Source organism: Chlamydotis macqueenii, chromosome 1 (genome assembly GCF_036417535.1).
Source record: "Chlamydotis macqueenii isolate bChlMac1 chromosome 1, bChlMac1.mat, whole genome shotgun sequence".
In the NCBI taxonomy this organism is placed as follows: domain Eukaryota; kingdom Metazoa; phylum Chordata; class Aves; order Otidiformes; family Otididae; genus Chlamydotis; species Chlamydotis macqueenii.
Window position 1 is genome coordinate 195,103,334 of NC_141556.1, and position 22,798 is coordinate 195,126,131.

Below are 22,798 nucleotides of genomic sequence, written 5' to 3' on the forward strand. Positions count from 1 at the left end.
ATTAACAAGGACTTCTTATGTGCTTTATACATATTACCACTTATTTTTCTGGCCTCAACCTTCTCAATGACTCCACACGGCACAAAGATATGGATTAGGTTTATAGTATTTTCAATATCATAGAATCATAGAACGGTTAGGACAAAGAAATTGAGCCTCACTTGAATCTAGATTCCCAACACAAGTGCTCCAAACACTGATCTCACTTGAATTCTATTCCGTATTTATGCCCTTATTTTTATTATAAACTATTCTGTTAAGACAAGGTGTTGTATGGAAAATATTTAAATATTGTCTATAGTGGCAATTTCACCTAATATCCAGAACCGATTCTGAAAATGGGCATTGTAAAAATCAAGCCCTCTCACATTTCAGTAGTCTATACCAATCACTAGTTTGATATTCATTTTTTGTACTCTCCTCTACACAGTGAGATTATTCAGTCTCAACTTCCTGCAGATTTTTCCCCTCTTTGTAGCACTAACTCACCTTTAAAAAAATAATTTTAATTTGAAAGCTCATACCCAGATCCTACAATGGTCTTTATTAATGGCATCATCATTTTCTGAACTAAGCATTTTATACAAAGAGAATAAGAAAACATGATACTTGAAAAACTGTAAAAAGTTCAAACACCAAAATTTCCACATAAATACAGATATCTATTATTTTAGCCACATATGTAGAAGTACTTAGTGGAAACAAAGTAAATCCAAGATTTACTCACCTTTGACAGTTCCATTCCAGGTCCACATTGTTTGCAGAGGATACAGTTTCCAGTGTGATCCCTAAATTCTTGTTCTCTGCAATCTCCAGTCTCACAAATTACCCTGCTTAGCTAGGTGAGGGGAAAAAGAAAGTAAACTCACTAAAATATAATTAATCTGCAATTAATTTATTCATATAAACTCTAAATGTGAGAAATACATTCATGTTTCTATCTTAAAAATAACTTTCTGCATTATTAACAACTTTAAATATGCTAATCATCTAACTCCAAATATGGATAAGTAGCTGAATTTTAAAGATTTTCAGTACTCAGTGACTTGCAGTAATTTAAAAACTTTTAGAAGACCTGCTTGATATTTGGTGCTTGTGTAATTGTTTGAATATTAGTTTAAGTTCCTCATGTTACTCAACATCATGAAAAAGGCACATGACCATTTAATAAAGCTAAAATTCTCATGACAGTTACATTACATTACATTGCCATGTATCTTTTATTTGTGACTTTTAAATTTTTTTAATGATGCTATTACAATTGAATAAATAAACTAAATCTGTTCCTTTAAACATTATTTAGAGATTTTAAAAGGTCACTCAAACCTTTTGGAAACTTAAATACCACTCCAAACCTGTATGAATACTATTTAATCTAAATTTCACTATCACTTTATATTTAATGGGCCTCAACGACAGCAAATCCAACTTCTGCCTTCAAAGGCATTTAAATACATTATCTGACCAAACCAGAAAATAAGGTTATGAGAAATAACATAAACAGTAATATCAGCCATGCAAAGTCTCAGTATAATCACTTAAATCCTACCCAGCAACATTAGCAAACTCTGTGAGCTCCCTCAAAAGATTTTTAAATTAAATGCTTACATACAGGCTTCCATCACAGAAAGTGCTCTCCACAACTGCACCTAAATTCTTACTTTATGTATTAGTCTTCACAGAAAGACCAAAGCCTTTCTGATAGCTATGAAGTGTTAATTACCCTTAGTTCTAGAGCTTGTCTCTGCAAGTCAGAGCTGAAGTACGCTTAGTAGGCAACGTAATTGTGTGCTATGCTGTGTTCTGTGGATAAAGTGAATATCCCAAACTCTTAAACTATATGTATTAGCATACTGTACTAAGAGATGGCCACTGCAAATTGCCTAGAATTCCTGCCATCTCTCTCAAGCGTAGCGGTATCACCTTCACAGCACTATATTCACCTGTATTTTCTGTCCTAGTCCAGTCCTCCTTCCATGAGGAGGCTCACAAGGTAAGATTTCTTAACTGCATGTGAGGAGTAGCAAGAAATTATACAAATCAGTTGAACAAGCTCAATTTTAAATTGATAAAATGCACATGTAATTGTGTATATGTGTCTATGACTTTTAGTCTCAGCAGTAATGTGTAGAACAAAATACACCATTCTGGCATCCATTATAATTTTTTTCAACATTCATCCTGGGGGAAAAAAAAAATAACTAATTTTTAACTTACCATATATGCTAGTAAAATTATGACCATCTTCAGTTTATCTTCTCCTTGTAATCCTTTAGCATCCATTTCTTACAATTAAACCTTTCTCCCTAAAAAAAAAAGTAAAGAAAAAACAATCGTATTTCACAACGTTGTTTAAATGGTAGGAGTCATATGTCCATAGTAATTCATGTTATTCAGCATGTCAAAATATATATCTGTTAAGGGCATTAAAATATTTCAGATGGATTCCTGTAAGCTAAACAACAAACATATGCTTTAAAAAACATGGTTTTTTTCAGATGCCAAGGCAATATACATAAAATTTGTATAGCCTTAACTCTCAAAAGAAGAGATTGCCATCAATCCAGGTAAGAGAATGTCAACACTTGTAAATCTAACATCTTCTAGCATCCCTAATATATCTTGCTTGCTTGTTAGACGCCCAAGTACCTGATCAACAGATAGAAATCAGTTTCTTCAAATATGCCACATATCAGCCAAGACATAGCTGATCACGAGAATGTCCCTTTTGTGTTGCAATGTGGAGCAGAATGGGTTTGCCTTGCGGCTAAGATAACCTCTTCTATCTCATTCTACAACAAACTAGAGGCATATACAGGATCCGTTTCTGTCACTTATCTAAGGGATATTAACTTCTTAAGATGTGTTGACATGATCATTTATGATTTGGCAGCCAAAAGACTATAATAGAAGACACTTCAAATAGCATAACCAAATCACATCCTACCTCAGACAATTTTTATCATAATCTCAGAAAAAGAGGAAAGACCAGTCCAGAAAAGCCTTGCTTAATTATTTTTTAAAAAGTGGTAACAAACAAATGATTAAAAAAAAAAAAAATTAAGGGGAACTACTTGAAACTATGACAGAAAGGAAGTTCAAATTTGGGATCAGGTTTTTTTTAATTATTAAATCAACAAACTGTACTCCCATAATCGTTAAGGATATTGTGCTTGGCTAATAGAACATTTTTTCTCTGCTTACTTTCCTTTTGTTTATTTGAGTCTTTGTCTTAATTTTTGGTTTCTTACTTTTAGTTTTGTCAGTTACCTGGAAATGCAAGTGCAACTTTCAGTTCAGAAATCCAAACTATACAACAACGATAACAAGAAAAGAATAAATAAATCCAGCCTACATAACATGCTATTTGAATGTGATCCTAATTTGCATATCTTGCATGACTGTAATAAAATGTCATTGCTTTCAGCTAGATGTGAAAAATAATGTTTAAAACATTTTGGGCCTACTTCAGAGCTTAAGGACTGATGTTTAATTATGTTGTTTTAAAAGACAAGGTAAGTAATTTCTATCATGTAAGAGCAGAAGACACTGACAAACAAAAGAATGGAACCCAAAACATAAAGCAAGAAGTACAGTAAACCATTAAGAACAGTTGCAAAATGCTTTACAATATGGACCTATAATAAGCATAATACATGTCAAAAAAAATACAACCAGAATGAGCATAAACACATTTCACAATGAAATTGTGAAATTTCACATTTAACTGCATGAATACCCTAACTAACACATTCTAACCAATATGAAGGAGTTATACTTCAGCAGCATTATTGATATCTTTTAAGATAAACTATTTTGAAGTGTAAAAACAACTAAAGTCTGCTAGAAAGAACAGAACAGGCGAAGAGGTGTGTTAGGCAACACTCTACAGGAAAGTCAAGATTACATTTTTATGCTTATTTCTCACTTAGTGATGATAATTGTCATTGGCCTGTAGACCATTATCAGATTATATGCATGCCAACATGGGTCAAAAAGAAGACATACCATCAAGTAATACAAATACATAGAGATATAGTATTTGACAGAGGTTGCCTTTTTCAATTTGAGAAAAAAAATTAAGCTGAGATACACAAAATGGGAAATCTCAAAGAATTCTGGCTGACCCAAATACAGCAGTTTGATGTAAAAAGTATTGCAGAACTGGAAAAGGAGAGTCAACAAATGTTAAAAGTTATTAAGGGCACAAAGTTGGCATCAGAAGCTTACAGTACTAATGCTGCAAAGAAAATTGGACATATAAGAACAAAAGTATACAAGAACAATACAATTTCTAGTACTAGCAAAGACAAAACAGTGAACAGAGACAGTAAAAATACTGTTGGGGAACATAAAAGTTTCAAGAATGTTTCTTATGGATGTTTGGAAAGAAACAAGATGGATAAAAGCTACACAACATATAATAAATACATCTTCCGGCTGATTAATAATTGAAGATCTGCTAAGTAAAAACAGATTAGACAGAAGACAAATTTTGAGACTTTGCACCTCAGTAACCTTAAAAAGAAATATCAGGAAAGACTTAAGCTTGCTGCTGTTCAATTTTTATTCATTTTGGAATGCTACAGAAATTCAAAAGTGGTAATGTTACAAAGATTAAAAAAAAAGAACAAAGAACAGTAATATAATAAACATGCCTCTACACAATATTACAGAAAAGCAGTCCTGCAAAACAAACTTGACTTCATTTGATTCAGAAAAGAGAAGACAATAAAGCTAAAAGTTTAAAAGCTGACTGATACAAACTGATTAAATATTAATTAAAAGAATCCTGCTGAAATGAAAGGGATTTGGGAGACAAATCCCCACTGACTTTAATATAATGGTATTCAGTGGAAGAAATTAAGTAGTTGATATGCTTTCTTAATTGTTATAGGAAGGAAAACTTTACATAAGCGTGCAAGTGAAATAAAGTCGTAAATGTAACTGAGTTGCTTAGAATTAGTTGAGTGATTACTCTACATAGTATCAATGTATAGTCATTATATTCCTTAATAATATTATTGTTAAACAAAAAGAAATAACACAATTCTAGAACACTAGTTCATAGGACAATTCTAATGTAATTAAAACTATCTATATAACACTAGCAAAATTATTAAAATAGGATTCTTTATAAGAGTAAAAGTATGTTTTATTTTAAATTTTAAGATTTACTTCTGCTTGTGAAAATAGATGTGTGATATATATTAAAAATTAAATATGGTAATAATTGTAAATTTTTATGTCAAGTTTCATGTAGAATTACCAATACAAACAATATTAGTGAGATGCAGTAAGCCTAATGATCTAAAATACGGAGCTGTGGCATAATCTAAACAGTCTGTATTTTTCTGAGCAGGTCACTTGAAGAACGGAAAAATAAAGAAAATTAAGAACAGCCTGATCAACTGGCCAGCAGACTCAGTATTTGCCATATTATTGCAATAAAACTGTATTAGCTTTATGTAATGAAGGCACATTCATCCTATACATTTTTTCCAATATGCAATAACCTGAAGATTTAATATTGTAAAAAAGTTAGGTAGCATGTAAATAATTTATTAAAACCAATATTGAAACAAAGGTAATGATGTTGGTTTATGTTTGTAATATTCTGGAGTTACAATTGGATTAAAAAATAAATGCCAGTTCTTAAGAGACAGCAGTTCAGAGTAACAAACAGTATTAAAAATGTTGCTGGCCATGCTGACAGCTTGTATCTCAGCTTTTAGAGTTGCTGTATCTGTTACACGATTATCTTCTTATAACATGTACCTCAAAGATTTTTAGAACATAGAAAGCACATGGAGAAGTACGCTGTACTAAAACACATTTTGTTGACTTAGGTGTGGAAATTTTATTGCACCTGTGAAATGTTTTCTATTTAAAATACAATCTACTGCCTTTATAACACTCTTGCCAAATCCAACACCTTCAAACACCAGGAGTTCCAAAACCCACAGCACATGTCCAGTATCAAGTATTTTAGAACTGGCATCAAACTATCATGGACTTCTCCAACTCATCCACACTTTTTACTGGGCTTAAAATTTGTTGACTGACCATTGTGTGTAAGATGCAATTTCATAGCTTTAGGTCTATGATGCAATATGAGATATCGTCTAGATAATTTGTCTTTTATAATTGTCAGATCTCCCAAAATAAGCTTGCAGGTCTATGGGCCTTAAACTTTACTGCACTTCAGTAGGTTTAGTAGCACCAAAACATGTTCAAATCATTTCAGTAGACATGTATCAATGCCTGTGGTATTGTAACATGCAATCATTGTGCTTATTATCCCAGTTCCTGAAAAAAACAAAAAAAAAAACCAACCCCCCCCCCCAAAAAAAACCAAAAAAACCCCCAAACACAAAACCCAAAGACGATATACTAGGTATAACATATGAGAAATAAATTAACTGGTGTACAGTGAAAAAATCCTTATGTTAAGAGTAGAAAAAAATAAAATGTTTATTTTCATTACGACATTTTGATAAAAATAATGCAAATGGTTAAGGCACATTAATAACTCGTTGTATAGAAAGTAAGTCCCGAAGGAGACTTAAATATGCCAGCTGCTTGTTTCCTGTTTCTGTCTCCAGCTTGGTTAAAAGCCCTGCTTAAAAAGCAGACACTGCAGCACTTAATAATAGGTTGCCATTGGGCAAATTTGTTCTCTCTTGATATCAAGTGGCATTACACTGATGTCTGTTGGACACAAGCCATTAACCTCATATGCATTCAAGTAAGAAGTAACTAGAAGAATCTTTTGCCTCTAAAATATGTGCATCCAAATAGAAGTTCAAGACATTTAAAGATCATTTTGTTCTTGTCTGGATATTGATATTTACAATGCTGAGTTCAGTTATCCTCATTTCTGTTAAATGAAACAAAACTGCAAACACATATTTTTGAGCTCAGTAAATAATTCCATGTCATAAATGTATTGTGGAAGCAAGAACTTTCAAACTTCCAGAGGCCTAGAATCCATTGTCCTCCAAAATTTACTCCTACGTTGACTTGCTCACATGAGCAGCAGTCATCATTCTATTTCAAAGTCAATCTATCAGAAAAATATTTCTTCCTTCTCTCCAAAAAAAAGTAAAGTTTCACCATGAAAGACATCTCATAAGATCAACTCAAGACTCGAGGCAGCATGATTAAATTATTGCCTACTAGTAGGTTTCTCACACATGTAAGCATCGAAACTTTGAAGTCAACATCATCCATCTTCTAAAGGGAAACTTTTAAAGGGGTGAAGGGTCCCAACTTTGAATTCCTTTAACTTTCCTAGATCTTACAAGTTTTCCATATTTGATTTGACATTCATACTTGACAACCACTTTTCATATTCTCTATAAAACTGGCAAAGAGTACTCTGAGAAGTTCTGGATAAGAAAGAGGGATGAAAATATAATAATCTTATCTTGCCAACAGAGGTCTCCAGTATCCAATGAATAGGATCTCAGCTCCCTTCTAACCACTCTGTTTCCCACCTGCAGCTGTCAACTGCATGCAATAAAATGACAAGGAGTGGCAGATGGCTTTAGCAGTCAGTGCCCCACAGGCAAGAAACCAGAGAAGGGAAAGTACTCACCCTGTTACAATGATAAAGACAGAGGGAACAAGTTAGGGACAAGAACTTCCACTACAGAACTATACACTATTATTCGGTCTCATACTTCTAGAGCACCTTCTCTTTACACCTTCCCCACAACCCTTGTACTCTTCCCCTTTGTGAAGTAAATCAGGTCTTGTCTGACCACATTTGCTTCAACTGCTCCGGGAAGGACCATGTGTGGGGAAAAAAAAAAAAAACAGCTAGGTAGCTAGGTAGCATTCATCACATTAAATACCATGTTGAATAAATCCATATTTTTCAGAAACTGTCATACATGAAACTGTACAAAATTAGACAACTATGAATTTATTTCTAGTTCTGTAAAGACAGACATAGCAGATTAAAGTTGGAACACCGCTGGTAACAGAAAACATTTGTATCTGTTTCAGAAGCTGAGAGAGGAGAGAAAGAAGATTTACATACAGCCAGAAAATACTTGTGCTCCTTCTGATAAGCAATATGCTTTGAGTTATGTTAGCTGAAGTACCTGCCTTTACAGGAATAATGGTGATAATAATTTAACACCCCAAAGAAGCATCTTTACAGTGTCTTCACTATCATATACAGCATTTACAGAATGCGTTATATCCCAGTGTCTCAAAAAGGGTATAATCAGCAAAACTTATGAAGGAACTACATAATTCATCCCTGGTTTTGCTACTTACAAATGACGTTCCAAATCCATGCTGGTAAAATTATGTACGTCTGGCTTGCCAGACTCGTCCAGAGGGCTTTAAACTAGAGTTGCTGGGGAAGGGGGAGCACAGTTCAGCCCACTGCTGTCAGCATGGCGCCACTGCCAGCACCGAGGATCCAGAAGCTGAGGAAGGATTGCAGGTACGTGCAAATGAACTTAAACTGTGGTCCAATAGAACTCCAGCCACTCCGGCCAGCAGGTCGGCTTTGTCGGGGGCCCAGCTGAAGTGTCTCTATACCAATGCACGCAGCATGGGGAATAAACAGGAAGAGCTGGAGATGCGCACACACGAGCAGGGCTACGACCTTGTTGGCATCACAGAGACGCGGTGGGACGACCCGTACGACTGGAGCGTCAACATGGACAGGAAGGGGAGATGAGGAGGGGGTGTCGCTCTCTACGTCAGCAACTGGCTGGAGTGCATGGAGCTCCACCTGGGGATGGAGAAGGAGCTGACAGAGAGCTTATGGATCAAGATTAGAGGATGGGGACAGACAGGTGACGTTACGGTGGGGGTCTGTTACAGGCCGCCCAGCCAGAAGGACAGAGCAGATGAGGCGCTCTGTAGTCAGATAGGAGCAGCCTCACGGTCACAAGCCCTGGTCCTCATGGGGGACTTCAACCACCCTGACATCTGTTGGAGAGACAACGCGGAAGGGCACAGGCAGTCCAGGAGGTTCCTGGAATGCGTGGACGATAACTTCCTCCTGCAGGTGATAGAGGAGCCGACAAGGAGGGGTGCCGTGCTCAACCTTGTGCTCACCAACAGGGAGGGGCTGGTGGGGGATGTGAAACTGAAGGACAGCCTTGGCTGCAGCAACCACAACACGGTGGAGTTCAAGATCTACGGGGCAGCGAGGAAATTACATGGCAAGCTCTCAGCCCTAGACTTCAAGAAGGCAGACTTTGGCCTTTTCAGGGACCTGATGGGCCAAGTGCCATGGGAGGCGGCCCTGGAGGGAAGAGGGGCCCAGGAAAGTTGGTCCATATTCAAGGAGCACCTCCTCCAAGCTCAGCAGAGGTGCATCCCAATGAAGAACAAGTCGGGCAAAAAGGCCAGGAGGCCCGTGTGGATGAGCAAGGAGCTCCTGGACCAACTGAAAGTGAAGAAGAAAACCTATAGAGGGTGGAAACGGAGACAGGTAGCCTGGGAGGACTACAAAGAGGCTGCGCGAGTGGCCAGGGATCGGGTGAGGAAGGCTAAAGCCCTGACAGAATTAAATTTGGCCAGGGATATAAAAAGCAACAAGAAAAGCTTTTATAGGTATGTAGGGGACAAAAGAAAGTCCAAGGAGAATGAAGGCCCCCTCCGGAAGGAAACCAGTGTCCTGGTTACCCAGGACATGGAGAAGGCTGAGGTACTCAATAACTTTTTTGCCTCAGTCTTCACCGATAAGGGCTCTTGTCTCACCACCCAAGCTGTAGAAGGCACAAGTGGGGACTGCGAGGATGAAGAACCGCCCATTGTACTCGAAGAGCAGGTTCAGGAACATCTGAGGAACCTAACGGTGCACAAGTCCATGGGACCTGATGAGATCCATCTGCGAGTCCTGAGGGAACTGGCGGATGAAGTTGCCAAGCCACTGGCTATCGTATTTGAGAAGTCGTGGCAGTCTGGTGAGGTCCCCGATGACTAGAAGAGAGGGAACATAACCCCAGTTTTTAAAAAGGGGAACAAGGAGGACTCGGGCATCTACAGGCCAGTCAGCCTCACCTCTGTGCCTGGCAAGGTCATAGAGCAGATTCTCCTGGAAACCATGCTAAGGCACATGAAGAGCAAGGAGGTGGTTGGTGACAGCCAACATGGCTTCACCAAGGGCAGATCATGCCTGACCAACTTGGTGGCCTTCTATGATGGGGTGACAGCATCAGTGGACAAGGGATGAGCAACGGATATCATCTACCTGGACTTGTGCAAAGCTTTTGACACTGTCCCGCACGACATCCTTCTCTCTAAACTAGAGAGACATGGGTTTGATGGACAGACCACTCGGTGATAAGGAGTTGGCTGGATGGCCGCACTCAGAGAGTGGTGGTCAATGGCTCACTGTCCAAGTGGTGACCGGTCACGAGTGGCGTCCCTCAGGGGTCCGTGTTAGGCCTGGCCCTGTTCAACATCTTTGTCGGCGATATGGACAGTGGGATAGAGTGCACCCTCAGCAAGTTCGCTGATGACACCAAGTTGTGTGGTGCCGTCGACACGCTGGAAGGGAGGGATGCCATCCAGAGGGACCTTGACAGGCTGGAGAGGTGGGCCTGTGCCAACCTCATGAAGTTCAACCAGGCCAAGTGCAAGGTCCTGCACCTGGGTCATGGCAACCCCAGGCACAAATACAGGCTGGGCGGGGAATGGATTGAAAGCAGCCCTGAGGAGAAGGACTTGGGAGGCAATGAGCAGGCAATGCGCCCTTGCAGCCCAGAAGGCCAACTGCATCCTGGGCTGCATCAAGGGTAGCGTGGCCAGCAGGTCGAGGGAGGTGATTCTCCCCCTCTACTCTGCCCTGGTGAGACCCCACCTGGAGTACTGTGTCCAGTTCTGGAGCCCCCAACATAAGAAGGGCATGGACCAGTTGGAGAAGGTCCAGAGAAGGGCCACGAAGATGATCAGAGGGCTGGAGCACCTCTCCTATGAGGACAGGCTGAGAGAGTTGTGGCTGTTCAACCTGGAGAAGAGGAAGCCCGGGGGAGACCTGATAGTGGTCTTCCAGTACCTCAAGGGGGCCTACAAGAAAGATGGGGAGAGGCTGTTCAGTAGGCCTGTTGTGATAGAACGAGGGGTAATGGTTTCAAAATAGAGGGAGGTAGATTTAGATTGGATATTAGGAAAAAATTTTTACGATGCGAGTTATAGAACACTGGAACAGGTTGCCCAGAGAGGTGGTGGAGGCCCCATCTCTGGAAACGTTCAAGGCCAGGCTGGATGGGGCTCTGAGCAATCTGATCTGGTTGGAGATGTCCCTGCTCCTTGCAGGGGGTTTGGATTAGATGACCTTTGAAGGTCCCTTCCAACTCTAACCATTCTGTGATTCTATGAAAATAGTTTATCATTCGCGTTCTTCAACATATCCAGATTATCATTATTTAGAAATTAGAGTAAAATATTGTAACAAAGGTGTAATTTTTTTACATTTTTTCTACACTTAAACAAAGCTTTTTAGAGGATCAGAACCTGTGATTCACACAAGAACTCCTAATCCCACTGAAGCTGATGACACTACTCATACAAATAATGAACAATTCTGTGCTTCAGCATCAAAACTGCGGTATAAAATATTGCTCCTTCTGTTTAACATATCTCATACATCTCAGCTTCTAGGAGACACTCGTTTGTCAGATGAAATTTCAGCGTAGAGCTGCATTTGTATATGTTTGTACTTAGATATGTGAATAAGTAATAAAATAAAATGAGAATGCCAATATTATATTCATATTTCATTTATACCAAAGCATACTAATGGTTATTTTTCAAAGTAATTTTTCAGAATCATAAAGTATTGGGCTAGTTAATACAGTGACTATTGCAATGGTACGATGCCAATGCATTACATTTATCTAGCCACCCTTTAGGGGTTTTGGATAGCATACAACGTCTTAAAAAGCACAGACATGAGTTCCTTTCATTCTCAGCATTCTCTTTTATTAGGATTGCAACTGCAAGTTGTGAAGAGTGAGAAAAAAGTAATCTATTGCCTCCTTGACTGTCAATTTAAGCACCTTGTTACCGAACTAATAAAAGACGTTCACTTCTATTCCAAAAAAGACCCCTTACTTATATGGTAAAAAGCTTCCAGTTAATATACCTAACTTGTTTTACATGTGATGGTGAAGGTGTGCTTGATTGTGCAGTAGTTAACAAACCTACCTACAGATTGAATCCATTTGTCACTTTTGCTCATATTAAATACTACTGGACTCCTCTGTTAGTTTGATAAAGGCATCCATTTAAAGTAGTTGTAAGTACAAAGGTGGTAAATAAGTATTAAGCATCAAGATTTTTAATGAATATCAGTAAAGCCTTTCAGTCCAAGGTCAGATTAATGGAGACAGACATCAGGAAATGAAGTCAAACAATCAAAGGCTTTTCAACAGAACCATAATTGTGGCTTTTCAACCCCTTACCAGCCAAGAGAAAAAGTTACTAGCTCCTGTTCTTTCAAGTCCAATTCCAAAACTGTTTGAAGTGAACAACAACTTATTTATGCAGTAAACACGAGAAGAGCCTCTGAGCCAGACAGCCTGGTTTTCACGGGCTTTTTGTTCGCCGCACTCCGCAGCGCGGAGGAGTCACTCTAGGGCTGGCGAGACCCGCAAAGCCCAGCGACATCAGCTGCGAGCCCTTCGTGGCGCGGTGCCCCGCACACCCTCGGCGGGACGCCTCGGGGCGGAGGGGCCGCTCGGAGAGCGGCAGAGCCGGAACCATCTCGGAGCCGAAGGGATTCAGCACAGCCCTCCCCTCCCCACCCCACCTCCCCTGCAGCCTGCGCTTCCCGCGGAGGGTCCGCTCCCCATCATCTCCCCGCTCCACGGCCGCACCGCTCCGCGCACCGTTGCCTCAGAGCCGTCCCGCCCGCCCGCGGAAGGGGGCGCCCCTCGGAGAGAGCGGGGGGGGGGGGGGCGACAATCTCCCAGGCTGAGGGGATCAGGCCCGCCCGCATCTCCCACGTACGCACCTACCTGCCACGCCGCGGCCTCCTGGCCGCCCCGGCGGAGTGCCGGCCGCCGGCCCGCCACCGAGGAGCGCTCGCCCCACCGCCCGCCCGCCCGCTCCCTCCTTCGCCCCCGCTCGCTCCAGCTCGCCCCGTCACCCCGGCAACGCCGCGCCGCTCCCCGCTCCTCCTCTTCCCTCCCTCCTTCGCCGGAGGGGCCGGGCTCAGGTGACCGGAGGCAGCCAATCAGCAGCCCCCCTGCCCACGTGCCCCGCGGCGGGGAGGCGCGCGCCCGCCCGCCCGCGTGAGGCAGCCGCGGGAGGGCGGTGCCACGCGGCGCGGTTGGGCGTCGCGCGGGCCGAGGCAGTTACCGCCGGCCGCCTCGAAGCGGGGGGATGGTGTGCCCACCTCGTCCTCTGTGAGGGGCTGTCTGGCTCCCCCTCGGGTCTCCTCCTGGCCTGGAGACACGTGTCTGGCAGTCAGTGGCAGGCTGTGACTGGTACCGGTGGTGCTAAGCCAGGGTGAATGCAGACGAGGTGCTCGGGGCCCTTTTATCCCGCCAGGAGGATGGTGGAGGGCTGCTGTGTCTGCCGTTGCAGATTGTGGCTGCCACCTTGTCTCCAGGGGCAGCCTGGGCTTTGGGGGCTGCAGCCTTGGTGTTGCTGATCTCTCTCTGTAGGAGCCCTGGCTTAGAAGTGTTTATGGCTGCCTGTCCCTGAACTGTTGTGCTGTTGTTAAAGGAACTGGACAAAACCCTTTGCCTCCATTCAGAAGGTGAGTGTAGGAGGAGTCCTTGTAACTCACCAAAGTCCTTTTCACCTGTCCCACCCATGGACCATGATGGAGGCCCTCAGACAATGCACTGCAAAATCCTCTCCCAAGTACCTGAGTAGCTTTTTTCCCCCTGCTGGCTCAGAATCTGAAGTATTTTTCCATTCTGCAGGTAACAAGTTATCCAGCTATGAGCATAGTGTCAATACCAAATGCAAGTTCAGAAATCTAGCCCTTGACAGAGAATAAATTGCTCACAGTCACTAGAAAGGGTGTACTTCACTGCTACTTACTGTGATGTAAATTAGGAGCTTTCCTGAAGTTGCAAGCGATTGGTGAAACCAATATTGGAGACCTTGGTGAAAGAACTTTACTGCAGGGATTTCAAGTCATTAGTTTTACTTCTAATGAAAAGGTTAATGGTACCGCTACAGTCTAGACAATTGTATGGATATACTACAAACCAAGTTAGCTTCTGAAGGGAATGGACCAATGGATATACTTGGCAGTAAAGCATTTTCAAATAAACAGAATTTTGGGGAGCTTCTCACAGAGAGTTTGCCAGCCACGTGGATTTCTATAAAAACAAATAGTGCTTACTGAAATACAGCAAGGTGTCTTCACAGAGATAAATGGTTGCTGCAAAATTAGTTGTTTTCAATTAAAAAAAAACCCAACAACTAAGAACTTAAAGAGGTTTTCATGTAATTATCTTACAAAGGGCCTTCAAAGAAAAGTTTTGCTTCAGGACCCTTGCCAGAAAGAGCTCTGCAAGAAGCTGGAATTTCAGTGAGGAATGGCACGCTACGGTGCAACGGTGGCACATCTGTTGTGAATAGCAGCTGCTGCACAGCACTGAGTATGCTACATCCTCTTGCTATTTACAGCCAACTGTTTCGTATGTTGTCTGTTTTCTGTAGATACCAGTGAAATGTATTGTGTGAGTTTTTCTTAGTGGAGTAATCGTGTGTGTTTCAGATACTCGTTTTAAAGTAGTATAGTTAGACAAGTGTATTAAAACTTCCCAGAGTTCTTAAAGTGTTGCTAACACTGAGGATTTCCATATAAAGAAACATTAAGACTTTCTCATCAAGACAGGGGGTTACAATGCCAATGAATTAAGAGCAATATGTAGTGTGTAATACTGAAATTTGAACATTTTAGTCCCTGTTGTAGCATGTAAAATATTTCCGCTAAATGTAAAATGGATGAGTTAATTCCATTCATCATTAAAAGATGTTGAAAATTACAGGGTTTCTTTTGTTTTAAATCATGATGCTGCTTCTAAGGATATGGAAGAAGCAAACTGTTAGAGGAGCTAGTCTAGATGCAAGTATAGAGATTCTCACTACAGTAGAGAAAGCAGAAAAGGAATATTTGGAAAGTAGTTTCAGCTGACCCTCTTGATAAGACTAAGTTGCGTGACATATCTGATGTGGAAGCAGAAAGTGTACAGCAATAGGAAGTTGTTATCTCCATATCTCAAATGCTAACACAGTTCCTCCAGTCAACTGTGAGATAGATCTGCTCTTGTTATGACAGCTGTTGGAAACTGATGTCAGCATAACTGCAATGTCTTTTGATAGTCTTAACTATTACAAACCTTAAAATATGTTTATGATGTTATCTAAGGCACACTGTTTGGAAATGGCTCTATTTATAATCAGAAATTGCTCAAGCTATTTTAATGAATAAATTATATACTTGTGAGTTTCCTAGTCAGATTTGCTTGAAAAAGCATTGTGAACTTTTTCTTTCTGAAGACTTAAGCCTGGGGATTAATTATTGTTTATACAGCACTTTGTAAAAGCAAAGTCACAAGTGCCAAGAATTATTATTATTTAATCTTTAAAAGTCAGATCAATGAAAGACTAAACTGTCAGAGAAGTGCTATTTAAAATAACAAAAATGCTGAAAGTCCTTTCCCCCTCATACTTAAATATGTCCAACTCTGCTTTCATTTCAGCCTCACTTACATACAGACAAGCAAAGATATTTTTCAGTTTAAAAGGGTTAACGCCCATCTATGTTTAAGTATGTGGGAAGATTACCTAAAATTCTAGGGACTTTTTACCAAATGAAAAAAAAACCCCTTTGTTTCTGAAATGCATTTCTAGGGCCTAAATATGGCAAATATTTACATATGTAAGTCCTACTCATCAGTGTAATCTATCTGATTAACCAGTGTTACTTCTGTGCGCAACTTTACTCATTTGTGTGATGGGTCAGATCCTTACAGTGATAGTTTAATTTGACTTCTGAGGAAGAAGAATCCTTACATTATTTTTTTTAAATTGCTTCTCTTTCTACTTTACAGCAAACAGAGGTATGATTTAGAAACAGTTTTCCTCAGAAAGTAAATGTACATGTTAGAAAACTAGCAACAAGCAAGAGAAGATTGGAAAGGTAGAGAAGCTCCTCAGTGAAGTATGGAATTAATAAATAAAACCATCTTTTCAGGGTTACAGAAACATGTTTTAGTGCATCATTGTCACTTAAGGAAAAATACTAAATTTTGCTTTTGCTATGCCTTAAACAATATTCTTCCTTGAGAGCTATACGCACATTATTCATGCAGTACTAATTACTTTCCTTATAATGTAATTGACTTGTTAAGCACCAATATGAATTAATTGGTGCTACAGAAGACTAAATGATACTAAGTCGGGCATAGTTAATCTGTGTCTGGCGTATTATCTCTTGATATTCAGTGTATTTAAAATTTATATATACAAATATACTTTTAATTAGAAGAAACAAAGTTTGCAGACGGACTAGTGACAGCTGACTACATTTATCTGTAAGTGTTGATAACTTAATCTTATTCAGATGCAAGCAGACTTAAAATTTGGGTTTGCATGTTATTATGGTGCATACTGAAATATGAGCATCTTGAGGGTCCTATGGACTGATAAACCTCTTAATAGTTTTCAAACAATGCTTAACAGCTATCAGTTATGCTGACTTTTAGTTGCAATTTGTTAATAAACAGATGTAATTAAGATTTATAAACACTTAGATTTAAGAATATACATCTAAAGTCAATATTTCAGAAGAACTCACTATCCACTATTAAGACTAGATTTTCAAAGAGCTCAGCATCTGGAATGTTGAACTTCTTTGCAAGTCTGGCCCCAATTATGGGTTCTATGTTCTTCTGAAAATCTAAATTATATTTAAATACCTACAGAAGAAGCTTGAATCTTATTTTAACAGAGTGGCTCCAGCTGAACACTCATGGATTTGACCCAAACTTGCCCCAAACCCTGGCTCTTTAAAACTGCAAATGTATAATGAATAATCCTAAATCCTGTAATGATTGTTCCTTTATAAGGAATTTCTAGAGTAGATGTCTTAAATTTTCTTAAACACAGTACATGTCCATAAATATTAATTTGAGGAACAGAGTACACAATACTGTGAATGGCAATTGCTTCACTGAAATAGGAGCAAAACTTCCATGAAGTTCAGCAAAACCAGATGTTTGTTTTAGATAAGCTTAAGACTTCTTTAATATCTTTATTAAAATACCTCAAAGGAAACTTCTATCATCAGGTTAAAGTGTTACTCTTATTATCAATATTTCTTTTCATATGGCATAGTTGAACTATCAAATCTTCAATCTTGAAATAAAACCATTTCCCTTTTTTATATAAGGATGTTATGTTTACAAATTTAGTTCTAATAACTTGTGGAAGAGGAGACGCTTTTTCATCTCAAGTATGGAACTATTAGGCTTAAAAGTGTTGCTTGAAGAAGTCACAGTTTAATAAACGTACTGAGAGCAAATAAAGTACACACAATGTGTAGGAAGTATGGTTGGTCTTTTCTTAGAAAATAAATACACGTCTAAGTCATGTAACACTTGTATTCAAATATAACTTTAGAAAACTATAGACAGTAGGAACACTGTAGTAGTGCACACCAAAATCTTTTATACCCCCAAAATACTGAAAAATAAAAAGATTTTGCTTCACTTTTTAGTTGTCTGTATATTTTAGATAGTCTGTTCTCAATATAATTCTGCCTAACAGTTGCAAATAAAATGCTGCATAAATTGTGTATAATCTTTCCAATTTTGTACACACAATGATGTGTGGTATTATTGTTTATGTTAACTTTATAATTTCTTAAAATCTTCCAACACAAAACTGAAAAAATACAAAATCCAGTACCTGTTATCTGATGAAGTTTTCCAGTGCCCAGGCTTTCTGCAGCTTAATTTCACACTGCCAGAGCTTCTGTATTAAATGCTTTTACCTCCTTAAAAAAAAAAAAAGTATGTCAGCACAAGCCCAGACGAAACTCCAAATCCGGGAAAATAAAATTAACCATGCAGATCAAAGGCAGACGAGCACTGAGACCAAATGCCTGTAATCTGATCAGTGATCAGTTGCCATACATCAAAGGCAGTGCTTTGGAGAGGAAAAAAAAGCTCCTTTTCCAGCAGGTACTTGCGCTCTTAAATTCTGCCTTTCAGTTCTCTAGTTCTTTTGTTAAAAATCGATCGCTACCTCTTTTTCCCCCTTTCCTAACTTGTGCTGGGAGAGTGCACACGATTCTGAAATGCTTGGAGTTGAGTGGCTGGATCTGTAGCTTTTGAGTTCCCAAGCTGTGTTGTGGATTGTGTGTTGGAAGCTTTCCCCAGTGCCAGCGGGTTCCGCTTTATCCCTTTCATCTCACTGAGCTGCAGATCCCATGACATCATTCAATGCTGTGGGACTGGTTAGAGAGCTGTAATACAGCCTGTGGGGGAATACAGCTAAAGAGCAACAAGAGTTTGCATGATTTCTAATCAGGTTAGTCCATTGTAACAAACCCAAGCCTCACTTCAAAGTTTTCACTGCATTAAAATTTCCTCCCAAGAAGGGAGAATAGTGTAGCTATAAGCTTTTCTTAAGAAGATACTTTATATCTTTGTCTGCAACAGGGAGTTACAATTTTTCATAAAGTTCTGGAAGTCAGACATGCAGGTCAGTTTGCTAGGTGGCTGTAATACAGGACAGAAAACTACTTTTGCTTGTCTCTTCATTGAGGTTTGGAGAGAGAGAAGTGATGTATTTTGTGCACTGGATTTTTTTTTTTTCCACAGGCAAAATCAAGCACAATAGAGCATGCTCTTAATCTCCGATTCACGTCCTCCCTGCTGCTTACTGTGTGGCCATTTACAGATCATTTTATTTGAGCCTGATTCATCTGTGGCTCATGATTCCTTTATGTAAATGAGCTGTAAAGCTACCATAAGGAACTCTCAGAAGCTTTTTAGTGTAAAGGCATTTTTTTTTTAACTGGGGTAGAGTCGAAGTAGTCACGATTGCGCTGTCAGCAGAGGGAGGATTTGGGGGAAGTAAAAATATAGTGACAGACATTCTCTGTGCTGCTGCAGTTCATAGACTCAAAAATTGTTGGAGGATCCTGTGCAGCCCTGGAAAGCAGGGGAATTCTCAAGGTTGCTGTGACTTGCACTGTTTCAGTACAGAGGAAACGCAGAAGAAATGTACAACTGAATTTCATTTTATCTGATCTGAGGCAAAGTTAGCTTTTGGCACAGAGATTAGTTCAGCTCTCTGTACTTCAGCTGCTAATAAAACATACAAATATCAAGCAGGATGGCCTTTAGGATAATCAGCCATACTGAAGATACCGCTGAAGTTGTCGTAAATGTATACCCCATACTTTGGGTGTACCACATGTGCAGATAAAAGAGATACAAGCACGTCAACTGGTAGGCATTGGTAGGCTCCTGCAAATATTTGCACGCTGAGTAACTGAGAATTCATTTAAAAGGCAAAAGTAAAAGGGGGAAATATGCTACTCATGGTTGCCTTGAGCATTAAAAACAAAAGCGAACAATCAGCACATAATTGGTACTGGATAGTCTAGTGCAAGAGCGATAAAGTTAAGTGTCTTCTTGAGATTCCTCATTCTATGCCCGCTTGCGGGCGGCAGCCTCCTCCCTCTTGCCACTGCCCCCCTGCCAGCAACAGAGTGTACTTGTCCCACTCGTGTCTTCTGCAGCCTGGGAGCTGCCGGGCCCTCCCTGGAGAGCCGGCACTGGGCTGCTGCCCACCACTCGCTATTGGGCCACTGGTGGGGTGCGCCTGCTGCACTGGGCAGAGTAGGGAGCCTTGTGCTGGTGGGATGACTTACTGGGGACAGCACAGGCCCAGCAAGGAGCACTGTGCTTCACAGGGATGGTGACTAACATTTCCAGAAAGCTTTCAGATCTCTATAAGGGGTGCTATATAATGTAATTTTCTTGCTAGTTGGACATAGTTTAAATGTTGTTTTGGATTATCTATCCAGGCAGGCCTTTGGGGGATGTTCTGGTAATTGAGATGGAGAGGTGTTGCAGGAAGAAAGGAGTATCACACAGGTAATGAATCCGACTTTCAGGAATATGCTACTGGAAAAATATATAAACAAACCATAAATTTGTCTCTTTCTCTTATTTCCGCTTCTATCTATTACAAATAAAAGAAAATTATCCAGGCTGCTTAATTCTATTTTAACATTAATTTGCACTCCTCTGACATACGACTTTCCCCTACTCACTGGAAGATTTTTTGATAACAGTCCATTTGTTGCTTTCATAGTAAAACTGGAAATGCTTGTGTTAAAATAAAATTCACAAGTGAGCTCTACAGAACAGAAATAACCCTTTTCTGTTCATTTCAAAGGTGCTTTTCTTTAAGAACAATACTGTTCACAGAAAGCACCTTTCAGTTCTCTGGATTTTAAGCAAAAGCAAGTCCTGAAAGTCTGTTAGAGGTCTTTGATCTTTCTTTTGTACATATGAAAAAGAGAAGTAAGGTTAATTATTACCAATTTAACCTTCTAAAGCTTAAGCATTGCATTTTGCATTTCTGACACTATTTTTCACTGTGGACCCTGGAAGCCTGAACAATCTGCTATTTTCCACTCTACAGCTTCCTCAAAATTTGATCAGAAATGTGTAATAACAGCCACAGTTGTCTATATAATACAGTATTTTCCCAAAGGTTGATAATAATATTTTTTCTTATATAAAATCAAGATAATACGTGTATATTGTGATTTGTATAAGGTACAAAACAGACTATTACCAGAGCCAGAAATAAAATCTGTGTAATGTGACACTTCACTTACACCTTCTGATCATCAGCTCATGCTTTCTCTTGTAGTCACTAATCCAGCAAAGCATTCAAGCACAAGTGGTCTAATTAAAATCCGTTAGACTACTGACTAGATGTTTGATTCTAATCACTGAAATTACAGAGGTAGGATCTGACCTGAAATTACTGGAATTGGGCATCCAGCTTTTGTTCACTGTTTAGATATCTAAAAAGCTTTTCTAGAAGAAGTGCTTATGTTTCCTATGTGAAACCAGGGGGAGAAATGTCTCTGAAGTCCTGCAGAGGGAGATGATGTCTTCCTAATTCGTTGCTTAAACTTTTCTGGACTTAGAAAGAATCTTCCTTGAGAAATACTTAGTGGGTTTACCATTCTCTTCTTACTATGTGAGGACTTCAAGCTCTTAAAGAGATTGCTTAATTTTTCTGCTAAATGTTAGGCAAGAACTAGAGAAGGCTCTTAAGTTAGGCAGGTTAGATCCCATTTTAGGAATTTTTAAGGAAACAGAACAAAGCCCAGGGCTGCTATTCACGCTAAAAGTGTTTCATTAGGTCTAAGTCATAAAAGATAGTCAGCTGATAGACATGAGAACTTTCTGGAGATGTTTCTTAGAGTAAACAATCAAATCTATCAAACAATTGACAGTGGTTGTACAAACCCCTGTCCCGTGCTTAACAACGATCTTCTAGTATTCATGTTGTGCCGAGCGTATTCTATCATATACATCAAGCAATTTACCATGTTTTCTATACATGTTTTCTATACATGCTACCTGCACTGCTTCACTGTACCTCTTTTGTCACATTTCCTCTATTTCAGTCCATAGGAGCTCCAACAGATGTTCAGAAAAGAAGTCAGGAGTCATCATAGGAAATGCCATGCCATCATCATAGCCCGCTCACTGGCCATGAAACCATCGCTTGTGCTAACCACAGCCTTTCTAAGTATGCCATAGATACTGGATATCCTATTAAAAATGTACACACGAGCAACATCAGTGCAGTTGAAAGCTTTCATCATGCACATCTGCTGGGGCAGCTGTGTCCTGGTGATCAGTGATTTAGAGGTGGTAGATGATTTTCAGAGCTGTTTGTAGCAGGTCAGCACTGGCTCTTAAGTTGTCAATCTAGGCCCCAGATGTGCTGATCGTCACCCTTCTAAAGCATTAGGGGGATATTGTTCTGTGAGACTGGTCAGTCCAGTGGTCAGGAGAGATGCTTTAAGATACACAAATGCATCCTCCTGCATGATCTGATTGCCATCTCAATAAAAGCTAACATGCTGTTTCTGCCTTATCACATGGGGGTTGGTAGTCCAGGTATTGTTAATACCTACTGTCACTCTCTGCTACAGTGCTTACAATCTCCTTGATAGTCATAAGGTTCATAAGAACTTCAACTACAGCACCTTTAGGCAGAAAAATCAAAACCCTTTGGCATTTCCTGAAAGACTGGCTCCCTGTTATCACAGAGTATGCCATCAGATTTACCATAATCTGCAACACTCTGCACAGTCATAGCAGAGCAGCTTGTTCTAGTTAACATTAGCTTTGAATGTAGCCCCAGCAGTTTTTCACTTTCAGGGAAAAAGTCCTGTCTGCCATTTATATGTGTTGCAATGGCAGGTCTTTGACCTCATGACTTAGGAGGAGAAAACAGCTTTGGTTTTCTTCTCTTTGGTCCTGAATTTTTATTGCTGTTTGTGTTTTTTTTTTTTTCCCCGTGGGTCTTCATAGGACCCAGCTTTGACTAGTTCCCTTATAGGTACCCGAAGATCTAAGCAAAATGGAGATTTTTGGTTCTTGGCTTATCAGGTGAGTCACTCTAAGCGAAGCCTCAAGGGCATTCCCGCATCTAGATAATGCAGAAGGTTGGAAATCTGGCTTTGAGGTTGTCCTCAAGGATAATGTAGATTCACCCTGTAGGAAGTATTAGTTAATTCACCTGT

General features: G+C 39.9%; 1 protein-coding gene across 3 annotated transcripts in view; it reads right to left on the reverse strand.

Annotated features, from left to right (window-relative positions):
• TNFRSF19 (TNF receptor superfamily member 19) overlaps positions 1-18,313 on the reverse strand; it is a 64,229-nt gene extending 45,916 nt beyond the window's left edge. Inside the window, exons 1-3 of one of the 3 annotated variants that reach the window (XM_086742272.1) lie at positions 17,914-18,313; positions 2,218-2,306; positions 728-838 (exon numbers count right to left, since the gene is read on the reverse strand). In XM_086742272.1, coding sequence (XP_086598398.1) covers positions 728-838; positions 2,218-2,283 — 177 coding nt within the window. In that variant the 5' untranslated portion in view covers positions 2,284-2,306; positions 17,914-18,313. Of the gene's footprint in view, positions 1-727; positions 839-2,217; positions 2,307-8,289; positions 8,419-12,995; positions 13,070-17,913 lie in introns of those variants that run through there. The other 2 variants (XM_086742267.1, XM_086742279.1) reach the window with 2 other exon arrangements.
• Positions 18,314-22,798: the final 4,485 nt, after the last annotated feature.